Genomic DNA, 16,169 nt, shown 5'->3' with positions numbered 1-16,169 from the left:
TAAAAAAAATAAAGGGAAAAATAATGCTTTCCCAGCCCATTGAAAACTCCCAACTAATTTCTCTACATGTTACTCACACACTCTTAAATAGGGTAGACATCGTCACATTGTTGCCCCAAACAAACAGGGTTCACAGGATCCTAAGTTTTTGAGGCCATCAAGTTAAGGTTTTCTCCTTCCCTCCCTCCCCTTCCTTGTCTTCCTTGTGTGGAGGGGTCCATCAGGCAGCCAAGGTAATAAGACACTGCACAGAAACTAGGAACACTGGAAGCTGAAAAACTACTTTGTTTAGTAGGGAAAATAGCAAGATAGAGTGCATTTCTTTCAGCTCTTTGCTATGTTAGATGAAATAAAGAATTCAGTTGCTTTTGATGGCTAAAGTGGCAGGCTCACATAGTTGCCCACATTGTTGTGGATATCCTGGACCCTGCACTCCTGGTCTTTCTTCACCCGCCCTCCACATCCAGCCAGTCACCGCAAGTCATGTGTAGTTGTCTTTCTCTCTTCTATTCCTCTGAGCAATCTACTCTTCTTTTTTTTCATGGCTTCTACTCCACACTCCTACTCCACACTCTCGATCGCCTCGCCTCGCTGTCAAGTTACCTGGGTTGTTGTAACAGGATACCTTATGATTTCCCTCTTCCGTGCTGGCTATTTATGAGACTCACCTAGCACTTAAAGTGACCCACTCCAGAATAATTAAATCATGATGGAGAGGAGAGAGAGCTGAAATGCAGGACTTTAATTTCTCTGATTAATTTCTCTGAAAGCCTCATTAATTCTCTTCCGTCTGGGCATTTAAATGTGATGTCCTTTGTGTTTGGAGTGTTGGTTTTTTTTTCCCTCTTAAGGCTTTTTCATGCAGGCGGTATTGTCCCCATTTTTCCTTTGGGTTTCGGGTGATACTTCAGTAAAACCCCCCTCAGTGCCGTCTAGTAGAACCTTCTATGATGATGGGAAGTGTTCAATATTATGTGCACTGTTTCCTGGACTAGCCGGTAGCTTTCCAGCACTTAAACTGTGACTAATGACTGAGAAATTGAAATTGTTTTCATTTTTTAAAAAATTTATTTTTGAGAGAACTAGCAGGGGAGAGGAGGAGAGGGAGGGAGGGAGGGAGAGGGAGAGAGAGAGAGAGAGAAATGAATGAATCTTAAGAATCTTAAGCAGGCTCCATGCTCAGCACAGAGCCTGACACAGGACTCCATCCCATGACCCTGGGATCATGACCTTAGTTGAAATTAAGAGTTGGACAATCAACCCACCAAGCCACCCAGGCACCCCAAATTTTAAATTTTATTTAACTATAGGTGTTAGGTGCCCTAACTTGTGTCCTTACAGCACCCTGCGTGTATTCCCCCACTACAACACTATATTGTATATTTTCCGAAAATTGTATTATTAAAACATTTCATAAAGTTGAAAGAATTTTGTAATGTATGCTCCTATATCCATCATCTCGATTCTGCCATTAACATAATTATCATACTTGGTTTTAACACATATTTATCTGGGCATTTCTCTACCCATTAATTCTTTTCAAAAAAATATATTTCAAGGGGCACCTGGGTAGCTCAGTTGGTTAATCGTCTGACTCTTGATTTTGGCTCAGGTCATGATCTCATGGTTTGTGAGATCGAGCCCTGTATGGGGCTCTGCACTGACAGTGTGGAGCTTGCTTGGGATTATCTCTCCCTCTCTTTCTGTCTCTTCCCCCACTCAAAATAAATACACAAACATAAATATATATATTTCATAATAATATCCGTGCAGATTTCCCTAAACACTTTAACATGCATATCATCAACAGCTTTTTGGGGGGTAAAATTTATGTATAATAAAATGTCCGTATTTTAAGTGTCTATTTGCTGAGTTTTGATAACTGCACCTCCCTGTGTACCCAAACCTCTATCAAGATTACAATATTATCATCACCCCAGAAGGTTCTCATCTGCCCTTTCCCAGTCTGTCCTTTCTCCCACCTTCCCAAGTGATGATTGTTCTGAAATTTTTTTCGGGCAGTGTCTATTTTAGCATCATTCTAAGTATCTGAATAGTGGAACCTCATGCTCACCATAAATGAGAAATGCTTTGGCTTCTTAGTTTCCATATACACCCTTCTACACACGTTACATTCAATTTTGTGTTTGATTTTCAGCTCAATCGGCTGTGTGGCTACAAAAATAAGAAATTGTTTCAGGGCTGACATGGAAGCTCGCAGAAAGAGACTTGAGCTGAGGGCTCGGGCTGAGCTGCTTCTTTCTTTGTCTCTGAAAGTGCTCTAATGCACTCAGAAGAATCCCCTCGCACCACAGTCCTTACCTTCATCACTACTGTTATTGGGGTCAAGTGCAACAACAGTCTCGGTTTTCTAGTTAGCATGGGATTACTGTCAACCACAAATGGTATCTTGATTAATTATGATTCTAATACCTGCTATGGATTACTGACATCTTATTTCTCATTGACAATGAGCTCATCACTACATTCAAGCTCAAGGATATGACCAAACTTGTCCTTAAATCCTGTCTTTGTGGGTCTGCTAGGACCATTCCCCAGTGCCAACTGTATATAAGTCTGGATCCATTCAGGAGACAGAGACCACAGAGTAATTTAAAAGAGGGAAGTTTAAAGAATTGTTACACTATGATAGGAGAATAACTATAAAGATGTAAAGGGAGCTCTAAAGGATACTCTGGGGCTAACAGATGGTCCCCAAAGAAGGGCCAACTTAGAGGGGTGAACTACTGAAGTCTTGGGTTTAAAATCTTATTAGAGAAGGTAGAGGTACAACCTTAAGTTGCTGGTAGAAAAGTTTGCTGAGTTGCTGAGATTAGAGCTGGTCCACTGTAGCTGGGCAAGCAGGAAATAACCCTCTTAAGTGTAGTTGAACCCGGGTTGGTTGGCCTGTGTGTGGGGGGGAGTCAGGGTGCTGTGTATGGGCATAAAACCTGGACTTCATGGTGTCCTCATTGGGAGGTAGTGCCTGGTCAAGGCTACTAGGTTGCTGAGGGACTGGACCCAGGGGCATATGGCTAGGACTGGGAGCCACTGGGTATTCTCCCCATAGGTACCGTGCAGTAGGAACCAGAACAAAATAAAGATAGCAACAAGACCCTGAAGGTGTCTTTCCTGCAGTGCCCCTTCAGTACCTTTTACTTGACAGAGTGTAATATTGTACTCAGTATAAAGAAGAAATGCTTAAAAACTCCAGTCCATTTTTAAAGCCAGGTACTGAAAGATGAATTCAGAGGAGAGAGGTAGCACATTGATAACTGGCCTAGTCAGTCAGAGGAGGTTATTTTACTCACAGTTCCTCACGAGCTCCCCATTTTACCCAGAGTGAAACCAAAGCCATACATGGCCCTCTACTTCTTGACCTCATCTTCTAGTACTGTTTTCCTTGTTGGCTCTGGGGTAGCCATCCTGGTCTCCCTGCTGTTTCTGAAACATAAGCTGGCATTCTCCTGACTTAGGGCCCTTGCACTAACTGGTTCCTCTTAGAAAGTTCTTTTTCTACATATCTGCCTGGTGAGTTCCTTCCTTCCCTTTGTCTTTGCTCAGATGTTAGCTTCTCCATGAGGCCCGCCCTTGACCATGTTCTTTAATACTGGAAGCACCAGCCTTTCTGGTGCCCTCATGTGGCTTGACTTTTTCCATGGTACTTCTCACCTAACATACTGTGTAGTGTATGTATTTCTCGTGTCTGCCTTCTCACTTCATAATGTCAGGTGCTGTGAGTGGCAGAGGTGTGTGTGTGTGTGTGTGTGTGTGTGTGTGTGTGTGTGTTTTGCTCACTTATCCCAAATACCTAGAATAGTGCCTGATGCATTGTAGATGCTTAATTAGTACTTGAATATTAGAGTGGACTCGGTGATAATACCCATTAAAATGAGATTCTATTTTAACAAAGGAATTCTGACTTTGTTGCTCGATGTATTTTTACTACTGGGTTATGCAGTTTCCCTTATATTTTGGAGACAGTTACATTCTTTTGATATGACCAGGGTGTATTTTTGGGTGGCTTATATGCTTTAAATGAAGCACTGTGCTTTATTAAGTTACCTTTTCTATAGCTAAAGCTATGTCTTTGGCTTCTGTGACTCTTATCTGGGCAAATGTTTGAGGGAGATAACTGTATTTTTAACATTTTATTCAGAATTGAATCTTGGTCATGGAGAGTTAACTGATTTTTGTTGTTGTTTTTAGGTGCTGAATGTGGAGTAAATGCAGATGTTGAGAAACATCTTGAATTGGGCAAGAAATTACTTGCAGCTGGACAACTAGCTGATGCTTTATCTCAGTTTCATGCTGCAGTAGGTTTGTATCTTGGAACCAAAACCCTCAGTGGCCATCCTAGTTATTTCTAGTTAATAGCATTTGGATAACATTTAAAATAAACATTATTTAATGTTGAAAGAAAACATTTAAAAATATTTGCAGGATTCTGGGTGAAATAGATTAATAAAATAAATACACAACACTTAAATGCATATGTATCTAACACAAGAGAATTTTCCAGATAACTACATTTTCTACTCTAAGTATCAAGAATAAGTCAAGATAATTTTTTTTTAAGATTTTTTTTTAACCTTTATTTATTTTTGAGAGAGACAGAGTGAGAGCAGGGGAGGGGCAGAGAGAGAGAGGGAGACACAAAATCTGAAGCAGGCTCCAGGCTGTCATCACAGAGCCCGATGCGGGGCTCGAACCCACGGACTGTGAGATCATGACCTGAGCTGAAGTCGGATGCCCAACCGATAGAGCCACCCAGACGCCCCAAGTCAAGATAATTTTGACAGAAAGCTTTTCTCACTGTATTATATAGTTTTTTACCCCCCCTGAAAGATTTCACTAAAGACAGTTTAATTTTCTTGATGACTTGAGATCAGAAGTATAGTTCTTTTACTTTGAGGCCCTTGGGGGTTCCTGCAGTCCGTTGCCTCTTCTGTGTTGGTCAAACTTCCTCACTCCCTTAGGCTGGACATCCTGTTGCTCACTTATGTTTGTCTATAGTTTCTACTCTCTGCAGCTTTTAATCTATTGGGACTGAGAGGAACAAGATGGCCACAATAAATAGGTTCTAAGTGAGGGCTTAAAGGATTTTCTATACGCTTTTGTGCAGGACTTTCTGACACTGACTTTTTGGAATCCTCTCTTAAATTATACATTCTCACTTTTATTTGGGATGGTTAAGAGTGACAAGTTAACCTGTAGGGTAATGAGGTGGGTTTTTTTGTTTATTTTTTTCTATGTTTTTGATAAGATAAAGTTCTCACCAGAAGAATGATCATCCCACTCCTGTAATTTACTTTGTAAACAGAACATAATTAGATTTAGGTTTGGCAGTATTTTTCTTAATGCTTTTTTGTAAACTCACATTTTTATTACTGGTATTATTAACCCTCTGGAATAACAGGAAACCAAGGTTTTTAATCTTGGCTTTGCCACTTGATAATCCTATGATTATTGGTTAAGTTATGTAAGTAAATATAGACTTAAACAAGTTACCTGCATATTCCTAGCAGTTTTCACTGTGCCACCTAAAAGGATTTTTTGTGAAGATTGGTGAGAAGAATGTATATAAAGATTTTTTTTTGAAAATAGGGTACAATCACACATGTAGGATCTGTAGAAATATAATTTTTATATCTCTGAAAATTAAGACTTTTAAAAAACAGACTTGATATGTTAATAGAATTTTCTTAACTATGTGAAATTTCTGTTAGGTAGGTTTTTTCATTTTAGCAATTAGCTCACCTTGGGAGGTGGTAGGTAATTGGCACAGCAATTTGTACCAGTTAATTTTCACTGGAGACCATATACTAAACGACCATGTCATTACTGAGTCCACACTGTTCTGGTGGTTTGAGCTCTGCTGCAGCGTGGTAGTTAAAAAAATTTCAATTATTGTCTTAGATAAAGCAGGTCTTAAAAAATATTGATTCTTCCCTAGTACTGCAAGAATATTTGCAGAAACTTACACCTCCTACCTATTTTCTACTTTATTATTTGCTTTTTTAAATCTCCCTTTTAGCAGAAACGTTAAGGCCATGGCATATTGTTACGGTCGTTTAAAATGACTTCTTGCTTTTCTTTAGCTTCACTGCTGTACTTGAACTTTTGAGATGGTTCTTCCCCAAAATACCCAATAAAATGTTATATTCATTGTCAGATGTCAGTTAGTAAAGCTAGGAACTGATAATTTATTTGTGAAATTCGGCGAAGGGAGAAAGTGAAGCAGTGCTAATGCATTCAGAGTTCAGAGAGCTGTAGAGCTATGTGCCCTTTTGTTCGTCATGATTTGGCGACTTACAACAATTCTCAGAATGTTCACATGTCTTAATTTCTCAGAAAGACCTGTGTAGTTTGGGACATTCATCATCTTAGTTTGTGTCAAACACAGATTATAGCCAACTGTAGAAAACAAAGATTAAATTGTATATGATGGCAGTATACAGGAGATGGTGAGGGGGGTGGTGGTGTCATGGCCTACTGACCCTCCTATTAAAAGTGTGTTTATCAGAAAAGAACGTTAGATCCTCTGTTTCAGTTGTCTGGTTTACCAGACCTCACATTTAGCATGGCCACACTGGCTGCTTCAGGTAGCCCAGTGAGTTAGGGAAAGCGTCTCACCAACAGTGAATTTGTCCGGGTCTCCTGACTTGTAGACTAACAAGTTGTGTGCTTGTTGCTGTAGGCGGTAGAGCTGGGCTGCTGTAAAATATATGCCAATCTTCTGTGGTGAAATATCACCCATGGTTTAATACATTGCTTTAAACTGACTGTGTGAAAGAGTTCATTAAATGTTTATTCATTTGTTATACTTCCCAGCTTCTAAATTTTGTGATGTACTTTATTTAACTTCTGTGATTAGAAATTGATGTGAAAGTTTGTAATAGAATTTGGCTGGCAGCATTGTAAGTATCAATGAATCATTTCTTATTATAATGCTGTAGTTGACATTATTTATGGTTGTGGCACCCTTCCATTTTCATTCTTGAAAAATTACTAGGTGCATTTTGAAAATTACTTGGGCTTGGTATGTTTTATGATTACACTTTTAACACAAGAAAAGGTTTATGTATTAAAATTCAGTAGCGTCACATTGTTCCTACAGAGTGGTACGGGTCTATCAGTGATATGAAGTTTTTTTGTATCTGGCATATGAATATTTTTTGGCAGGAGTTTTAAGATTTAAGATGGGGAAATATTCTTGATCTGTCGGAAACTGTGATTTAAGGAAGGATGTTGATTATCACTTTCCAATTAGTCTTCTAAAACAGTTGCATCCATTTCAATGTTATGAAGTAGTCAGACACAAGTATTGTTTAGAGATTTATCATTAGAGAAAACTGCAGTGCAATGTGAAAATGACCTGACTCTCATTCCTGCTGCATGGTCTTAAGGAAAGAATGAATTCTAGGGTCTGAAATCACTTTTTTGATAGACCTAACAGAATGTCTGAGCTATATCGGGCAGGAATGCCTGTCTAATGTGGTGGATTAAATGGTAGGCATGTCTGAAATGATAGTTTTCTCTATTTGCTTGGTAAGAAAATCAGTATCACATTTATAGTTTTGCTAAATCAGAAAACAAAATCTATGCCTACATTTATTTGTCACAAACGTATCATGGTGCTTTCTCATCACGTTTGGACCTCATTTGTGAAATGGGGATGGGCATTTACTATTCACATTTAGACAGAAGGAAAGAAAGTACCTTAGTGACTTTTTAAACATCATGTTCTAATGCAAAAGATTGTGAACTTCTTAAGGATAGGTAGAATCTCGTTGTTATTACCATTGTCATTATTTTTACTGAAGTATAATTAGTATACAATGTTAGTTTCAGGTGGATGGACAACATAGTGATTGACAATTCTACACATGATTCAGTGCTCACCACAATAAGTGTAGTCATGTCATCGTACAACATTATTATAGTATTATTGAGTATATTCCCCTACTGTGTGTTTCATCTCTTTTTTATAAAATAAATAATTCTTTTTATCTATTTTACCCATCTCTCTACCCCACCCCATCCAGTAGTCATCAGTTTGCTCTCTATATTTAAGAGTCTGTTGTTTGTTTGCTTATGCTGTTTTTTAGATTCTACATATAAGTGAAATCGTATGGAGGGTGCCTAGCTGGCTCAGTTGGTAGAGCATGTGACTCTTGATCTTGGGGTTGTGAGTTCAAGCCCCATGTTGAGTGTAGAGGTTTATTAAAACTAAAACCTTTAAAAATAAAATAAGTGACGGGGCGCCTGGGTGGCGCAGTTGGTTAAGCGTCCGACTTCAACCAGGTCACGATCTCGCGGTCCGTGAGTTCGAGCCCTGCGTCGGGCTCTGGGATGATGGCTCGGAGCCTGGAGCCTGTTTCCGATTCTGTGTCTCCCTCTCTCTCTGCCCCTCCCCCGTTCGTGCTCTGTCTCTCTCTGTCCCAAAAATAAATAAAAAACGTTGAAAAAAAAATTTATAAAAAAAAAAAATAAATAAAAATAAAATAAATGAAATCGTATGGTATTTATCTTTTCCTGATTTATTTCAGTTAGCATAAAGCATAATACCTTTTAGGTCCATCCATGATGTTGCAAATGGCAAGATTTAATTCTTTTTTTTATGGCTGAGTAATATTCCTCTGTGTGTGTGTGTGTGTGTGTGTGTGTGTGTGAGAGAGAGAGAGAGAGAGACACACACACACACACACACACACACACACATCTTAAAGATAGGTAGTATCCTATTTTGCCATTATTATTTTAATCTCCGGTAGGTGCTCAGTAAAAGTTTAAATGAAGGGATAGAGTTGGGTTAGCTGGGAGCAAGAATAACATTTTTCTGTATTTAGACAAGTGTGGTCATTCTGTTTTCCACTACCACTGTTTATAACATCATTTGTAATTGGCTTTCTGATGTATTTTCTTCATTAGTTGTATTTTATTACAGCTTATCTTTTCATATTTGAATAGTAGTTTGAAGATTAGACCTTAAATCCATCTCTCATGTTCAAGTTTCTAATAAACGAGTATAACAATTTGAATGGCATGTTTTCACATGAAATCTAGTATTTCTTTTTTTTTTTTTTTTAAATTTTTTTTTTCAACGTTTTTTATTTATTTTTGGGACAGAGAGAGACAGAGCATGAACGGGGAAGGGGCAGAGAGAGAGGGAGACACAGAATCGGAAACAGGCTCCAGGCTCCGAGCCATCAACCCAGAGCCTGACGCGGGGCTCGAACTCACGGACCGCGAGATCGTGACCTGGTTGAAGTCGGACGCTTAACCGACTGCGCCACCCAGGCGCCCCTGAAATCTAGTATTTCTATAGGTAGGCTTGCAAGTATTTTAAATAATGAACTGTATTGTGTATTGAATGGATAACAAGATAAGTGATTATTTTCAAGGTTGTCAGATGTTGTTTTATGAGAAATTAAGCATGAATTTTTAAACTGATCCTTGTTCAGTTGCTACTTCATGCACAATGATACAGGAATGGACACTAGTTCTAGGAACTGTTGGTATTTTAAGATGAAGATCTAGGGAAAACTATTTTGTTTTGCCATTCATGTGACCTCATACGACTAAGAACATTGATTTGAAGGCAAGGGAAATAAAAGGACAAATTAACTATTGGGACCTCATCAAGATAAAAAGCTTCTTCACTGCAAAGGAAACAGTCAACAAAACTAAAAGGCGACTGACAGAATAGAAGAAGATATTTGCAAATGACATATCAGATAAAGCATTAGTATCCAAAAACTATAAAGAACTTACCAAACTCAACACCCAAAAAACAAATAATCCAGTAAGAAATGGGCAGAAGACATGAATAGACACTTCTCTAAAGAAGACATCCAGATGGCCAACAGGCACATGAAAAGATGCTCAACGTCACTCCTCATCAGGGAAATACAAATCAAAACCACACTGAGATACCACCTCACACCAGTCAGAGTGGCTAAAATTAACAACTCAGTAAACAACAGATGCTGGCGAGGATGTGAAGAAATGGGAACCCTCTTGCACTGTTGGTGGGAATGCAAACTGGTACAGCCCCTCTGGAAAACAGTGTGGAGGTTCCTTAAAAAATTAAAAATAGAACTACCCTACGACCCAGCAATAGCACTACTAGGAATTTATCCAAAGGATACAGGAGTGCTGATTCATAGGGGCACATGTACCCTAATGTTTATAGCAGCGCTTTCAACAATAGCCAAATTGTAGAAAGAGCCCAAATGTCCATTAACTGATTAATGGACAAAGAAGATGTGGTTTATATATACAGTGGAATACTATTTGGCAATGAGAAAGAATGAAATCCTGCCATTTGTAACAACGTGGATAGAATTGGAGGGTATCATGCTGGGTGAAATAAGTCAGAGACAGATCTCATGTTTTCACTCATATGTGGAACTTGAGAAACTTAACAAAAGACCATGGGGGGAAGGGAAGGGAAGGGGAAAAAATAGTTTCAAACAGAGAGGGGCAAACCATAAGAGACTCTTAAATGCAGGGAACAAACAGAGGGTTGATGGGAGGGGCAGCGGAGAGGGGAAAATGGGTGATGGGCTTTGTGGATGGACTTGTTGGGATGTGCACTGGGTGTTTTATGTAAGCGATGGATCACAGGAATCTATACCTGAAACCAGGAGCACACTGTATGCACTGTATGTTAGCTAACTTGACAATAAATTATATTAAGAAACAAAACAAGGTGTTGTTCACTGAAAACATGAAAAAAAAAAGAAAAAAAATAAAGAGCACATTTATTTATTTTGAGAGAGAGAGAGAGCAAGTGAAGGAGGGGCAGAGAGAGAAAATCCCAGGAGGGGCAGTGGGAGGTGGGGGGAGGAAAGAGAGAGAGAGAGAAGCGGGGGCTCTCCTGAAGCAGGGTTCGTGCTCACCTGAAGCAGGGCTCGGCCAGTGTGAGACTCAAACTCATGAACTGTGAGATCGTGACCCGAGCCTGAGTCAGATACTTAATGACTGAGCCACCCAGGCACTCAGAACATCGATTCTTGATTCATATGTTAAGCCATTGTCATTTGATTACTCAATTTTGTAGGTTCATTGTTATAAAATGGGTCTCTAATCTGATTTCATATCTTAAAAATACCTAAAAACTGAAGAATAAAGTAAATGAAAGTGCTCCAGATTATTGTATATAAACATTTTTTAATATATGTGTAATCAAATACTTAAAAGCTGTGTCATATGTAATCCTTATTAGAGGTTTTTCTGCATGGACTGAAATGGTCAGTTTTTCCCCAAATAGAAGTGTAGGTACCTTCTTGATAAGTTGCCCAATGCTAGCATTAAGCATTCTTTTTTTTTTTTTTTTCTTGAAAGAACTAGATACAGAGGTCAAAATAACCGACATCTGTTTTTCAACATGCCATTGCTGATTTCATATGGGAGAATGATCTGAATATCCTGGTGAGGCACATTTTTTTAAGAGCCAGGTCTGTTCTCTGGAATCCCTGCATGGGGTGGCTGGCAGGGAGAAAGGGAACTGGGTGACCAGATGTTTGTTTGCTTTGCCTCCTGGATGGAAAGCACTCCAAATGGAAAGCTTACCCGGACCAGTGAGGTCAGAATCTACAAGCAGCAACTCTTTGAAAAGCAAGAGATGGCAGTGTCTGTCATACCCTCTGTGCCAACTTGGGAGGACTGCAGGGACCAGAGGGCGGGCAATGCAGCAGAGACTTTAGCCCCCTTCCTCTTTTGTCCCCTCTGAGAAAAACCTCTTCTGGACTGGACAGAGTGTGACAACAAAACATTTGCTCCCTGGGTTTACAGACCTGGCTCTGGAAACAAGACCCATGGGAAGTGGACCATATTCATCCGGAGGCTGGGAAATGTTTCTCTTGGTCTGTGGCAGGGCTGATGTTGGCATGCTTCCTCCTTGTCCACAACAGGATGGCACTAGGGAAAGCAAACAGAACAGAAGCCAATGTGAAGGATTTCTTGGGCTTTCTCAATGAGAAGGACCCAGGAATCAAAGCCAGAAGCAAGGGAGGAGCTCCTGAGGTATGGTAGGGCTGAGGAGACCCTGTGGGAAAGCTGGCTAGCTCCAGGGACCCGCTGAGTACTACAGTGTCCTGTGGAAATGAAAGAAAGACCAAAGAAGCCATGTCTGTACTGACTTTAGCCCCTTGCTTGTCCTAGGCAGGTCTCAGTGTTGGCATTTGTTGTGGTGATCAGGAATTTGTTTCCATTTCCTTTTATTTGAATACCTTGGGCCAGGTCATATGGAGACACTTGAGTGAATTCACTCAAGGAGTTTTATTTTCTCTAGACTGAGGTGTGTGTATAAATAATTGATACCAGAGGGAGTGATAAGTGTTATGGGCACAGTAAGAGGTATACTATATTATAGAATGTTATGGAAATTGAAGGAATGGAAGGTATATATTTCACATGTGTCATCAAATGAGTCATTTGAGCTGTGCCTCAAAGATTGAGTAGGATTTGGACATACGAAGATGATCATGTGTGATGTAAACTCCAGGTCTTAAATCATGTTACTTCTAGTATTTTTTGCTTAGTGTAAATAAGTCATGGAAAACTTAATTTTTTTTAAATTAATGAATATAAAAGCACTCTGTTTATTATGAAACATTTTGGAATGTGTTTGGTATAAAGAAGAAAATCTGATCTCTCTGCCCAGATAACTACTGTTGACATGTGGTGAATTTCCTTTTACTTTTAGAGGCAGTCACTTAAAAGTGACTGGTATCAAGTAATTGTTCAGGCCAGTTATGCTGCCCAGACTCACATATTTTTAATTTATTGTACATTCTAAATCAAATATAAACTGAACCTAAAAATATTATATATCATTTATGCTCTTAAGTATAGTTACTCTATATCTTACTTTTTCCTCAGGCTAATTATAGCATTTTGTAGGAAATACCCTATATACAGGCGGCTGACTATGCTCTTTTTTTTTTTCCTGGTCTCCTGAGCAAAATAGATCAGGAAAGAAATTTCAGCGATGCTTAGCTGGGATCTATGGATTGTTTTTGGTTTTTGTTTCAGATTTGAGGAAAAAATAGTTCTTTAATTGTTAAAATGCCCAGTTTTCATAGCTTTTCAAAAATATGATCCTGGGGCGCCTGGGTGGCGCAGTCGGTTAAGCGTCCGACTTCAGCCAGGTCACGATCTCGCGGTCCGTGAGTTCGAGCCCCGCGTTGGGCTCTGGGCTGATGGCTCAGAGCCTGGAGCCTGTTTCCGATTCTGTGTCTCCCTCTCTCTGCCCCTCCCCCGTTCATGCTCTGTCTGTCTCTGTCCCAAAAATAAATAAAAAACGTTGAAAAAAAAATATCCTAATAAAATAGTCTAATGAAAAGTATGTTACAAAATTTTACTGTTTTGACCATTTTTAAGTGTATTAGGTTAGTGGCACTAAGCACATTCACATATTTGTGCAACCTGCATCACCATCCATTTCCAGAGCTTTTTCATCATCCCAAACTGAAACTCTACCCATTAAGCAGTTGTTCCCCATTTTTCTCTCTCCCTTTCTCTCCTTCCTTCCTTTGTTTTTGTAATAACCATCTTAATGGATGGGAAGTGGTATCTCACTGTGGTTTTGATTTACCTTTCCCTAATGATTAGTGATGGTAAGCATCTTTTCATGTGCTTTTGGCCATTTGTATTTACTTTATCCTCCTGCCGTCTTTTGCTCAGCAGTGGTTCAGGTAGGTTAATGCCATTAACAACTGCTCAAAACCATGATTTTGAATGATGACAAACCATTCTGTCATAGATTGCCATTGGTCATGTTTTTCAGATGATAAGGCCTTCAGGGGTAGAACTTTCAGAGAGTTTTAGTTGTAAATCTTATAATGATAGAACTGTGCATAAATAAATATTTGTTTAAGACACGTGGCTGGATTTGGTCAAGATATATATCTATATATCTATATCTATATATCTGTATATACACACACACACACATACACACACACATACACACATATGTATTTCAAAATTGCTTTCTAGAAGGACTGTTTGGCAGCACAAGGTTTACTTCCACTGAGTAAAGTAGAATTAGCTAAAAAACCTAATCATCCATCTGTTTTCCTTCTTTTAAATATTGGTAACTTAATTAGTCTTGTCTCATTTCCCTTCTCCTCCTTTGTCCTAAGGTTTGTACCTTTATTTCTTCACTGCCGTTTTAATTGGAATTTGTGAGGGAACAGAGATTGTACATTTAATATGTCAGTTTAATTGGAAGTCTATAATTTTCTTAACTCTGAATAAAGCATAGTCACATTCTCAATCAGTATTTTTAAAAAAAATTTTTAATGTTTATTTTGAGAGAGAGAGCATGAGTGGGGGAGGGCAGGGAGAAAGGGAGACACAGAATCTAAAGTAGGTTCCAGGGTCTAAGCTGTCCACACAGAGCCTGACACAGGGGCTCAAATTCACGAACCATGAGATCATGGCCTGAGCTGAAGTCGGATGCTTAACTGACTGAGCCACCCAGGTGCTCCTCAATCAGTATTTAACTTAAGGAAATTTCAGTAAAGACAAAGACTGAATTACATACTTATAAAAGTTGTGAGTCGAATATAGTTAATATTTTAGATCAGAGGTTGGCAAACATTTCCTCTAAAGAGCCAGATGATGAATATTTAAGCTTTTCAGCCATACAGTCTCTGTGCATTTATTTTTATTTTTATTTTTTGACAACTCTTTAAAAATGTAAAAGATATTCTTGAAGCCTGTGGGTTGGATTTGGCTCAGAGACTATAGTTTGCCAATCCTGTTCTGGATTTATTTGTAGTGATCTTGCTAGTCAACTGGACCCATTATTGATGGAAAGACTCTTAATGCCTTAAGGGAATTGCAAACTCTAGTATGGTTCAGGTGATTTGTGTTTTTAAGGAAATTACCGAGAGCTAATATTTATTATTTTAATTTTCAGATGGTGACCCAGATAACTATATTGCTTACTATCGGAGAGCTACTGTCTTTTTAGCTATGGGCAAATCAAAAGCAGCACTTCCTGATTTAACTAAGGTGATTGAACTGAAGATGGATTTTACTGCAGTAAGTGCATCTAAACTTTCTTTAAAGAAAACTTAAGGAAGTTTGGAAGAGGTAATTTGTTTTTAAAGGTGAGGATCGACCTGTTAGGCATAGCTGGGGAGCATAGGAAGCTGCTGTGGTGTAGTAGACTGGGCAGCAAGAACAATCCAAAGTCCCTGGAATCAAAGATCTGTGTGAAAAAGGAACAGTGGGTAAATTTGGTGAATTTTAGAAGCTTGGCAGTGACATCATCCTTGTGGCTTAGAAAGACCTCTGTTTTTGGGGGGAGTGTAGGGCAAGATGTGAGGCTGAGTAACCAGTTGATCAACAGGCTATTGAATTAACAGGCTGTCAGGTGACTGACAGTAGTTTCAATTAAGGCTGTCATAGGAAAGATAAAGAAAAGGAGATAGGTCACTTACATAGTGGTTTGTAGTAAGGACACAGTTCTGAATTAGATGGCATCCTCCCCTGCAACCAACACACAAGCTTCAGAAATGGAGGAATTTACAGTCTAATGGGATATCCTGATGTTTGGCATTTAGTGTAATGGCTTAAAATAATGGGATAAGTTAGATGCTTTCAAAATTAATTTGGTAGCCCATTTATTGTTTATATCCTGCCATAATCTAAAAAGGAATTGGGATAACTGATTAGATATGGGTGAATGTTTGGTTTGAAATATTACTATTATTTTAGGATGGAATTGCCAAGTGTCAGACTTTCTTTTAATCTGTTACTTTACCTAGCTTAACTGAGTACAACCTTTCACAAAAGTTGAGTAGTTCATTTTCCTAGTATTATTAGTTAGTTAAAGTGGCTTCGTTTTCCTTTTTATGTGTGTTGATGCACTTAACAGAGGATCAGGGAAATTTTTTGTACTGTCAAAGTAATGTGTTTTTTTAAAAATTTTTGTTTTTAATGTTTATTTATTTTTGAGACAGAGAGAGACAGAGTGTGAGTGAGGGAGGGGCAGAGAGAGAGGGAGACACAGAATCCGAAGCAGGTTCCAGGCTCTGGGCTGTCAGCACAGAGCCGGATGCAGGGCTCGAACCCATCGACTGCGAGATCATGACCTGAGCTGAAGTTGGGCACTCAACTGACCGAGCCACCCAGGCGCCCCAATA

General features: G+C 39.1%; 1 protein-coding gene across 1 annotated transcript in view; it reads left to right on the top strand.

The window, feature by feature from the left end:
- The window catches only part of DNAJC3 (DnaJ heat shock protein family (Hsp40) member C3), a 90,662-nt gene that overhangs the window by 14,516 nt on the left and 59,977 nt on the right, over window positions 1-16,169 (top strand). The window contains exons 2-3 of the mRNA XM_058681699.1: window positions 4,210-4,320; window positions 14,939-15,063. Coding sequence (XP_058537682.1) covers window positions 4,210-4,320; window positions 14,939-15,063 — 236 coding nt within the window. The remainder of the gene's footprint in view (window positions 1-4,209; window positions 4,321-14,938; window positions 15,064-16,169) is intronic.

This window comes from Neofelis nebulosa, chromosome 1 (assembly GCF_028018385.1).
Source record: "Neofelis nebulosa isolate mNeoNeb1 chromosome 1, mNeoNeb1.pri, whole genome shotgun sequence".
Lineage (NCBI taxonomy): Eukaryota > Metazoa > Chordata > Mammalia > Carnivora > Felidae > Neofelis > Neofelis nebulosa.
This window is presented reverse-complemented; position numbering and strand designations above follow the sequence as displayed.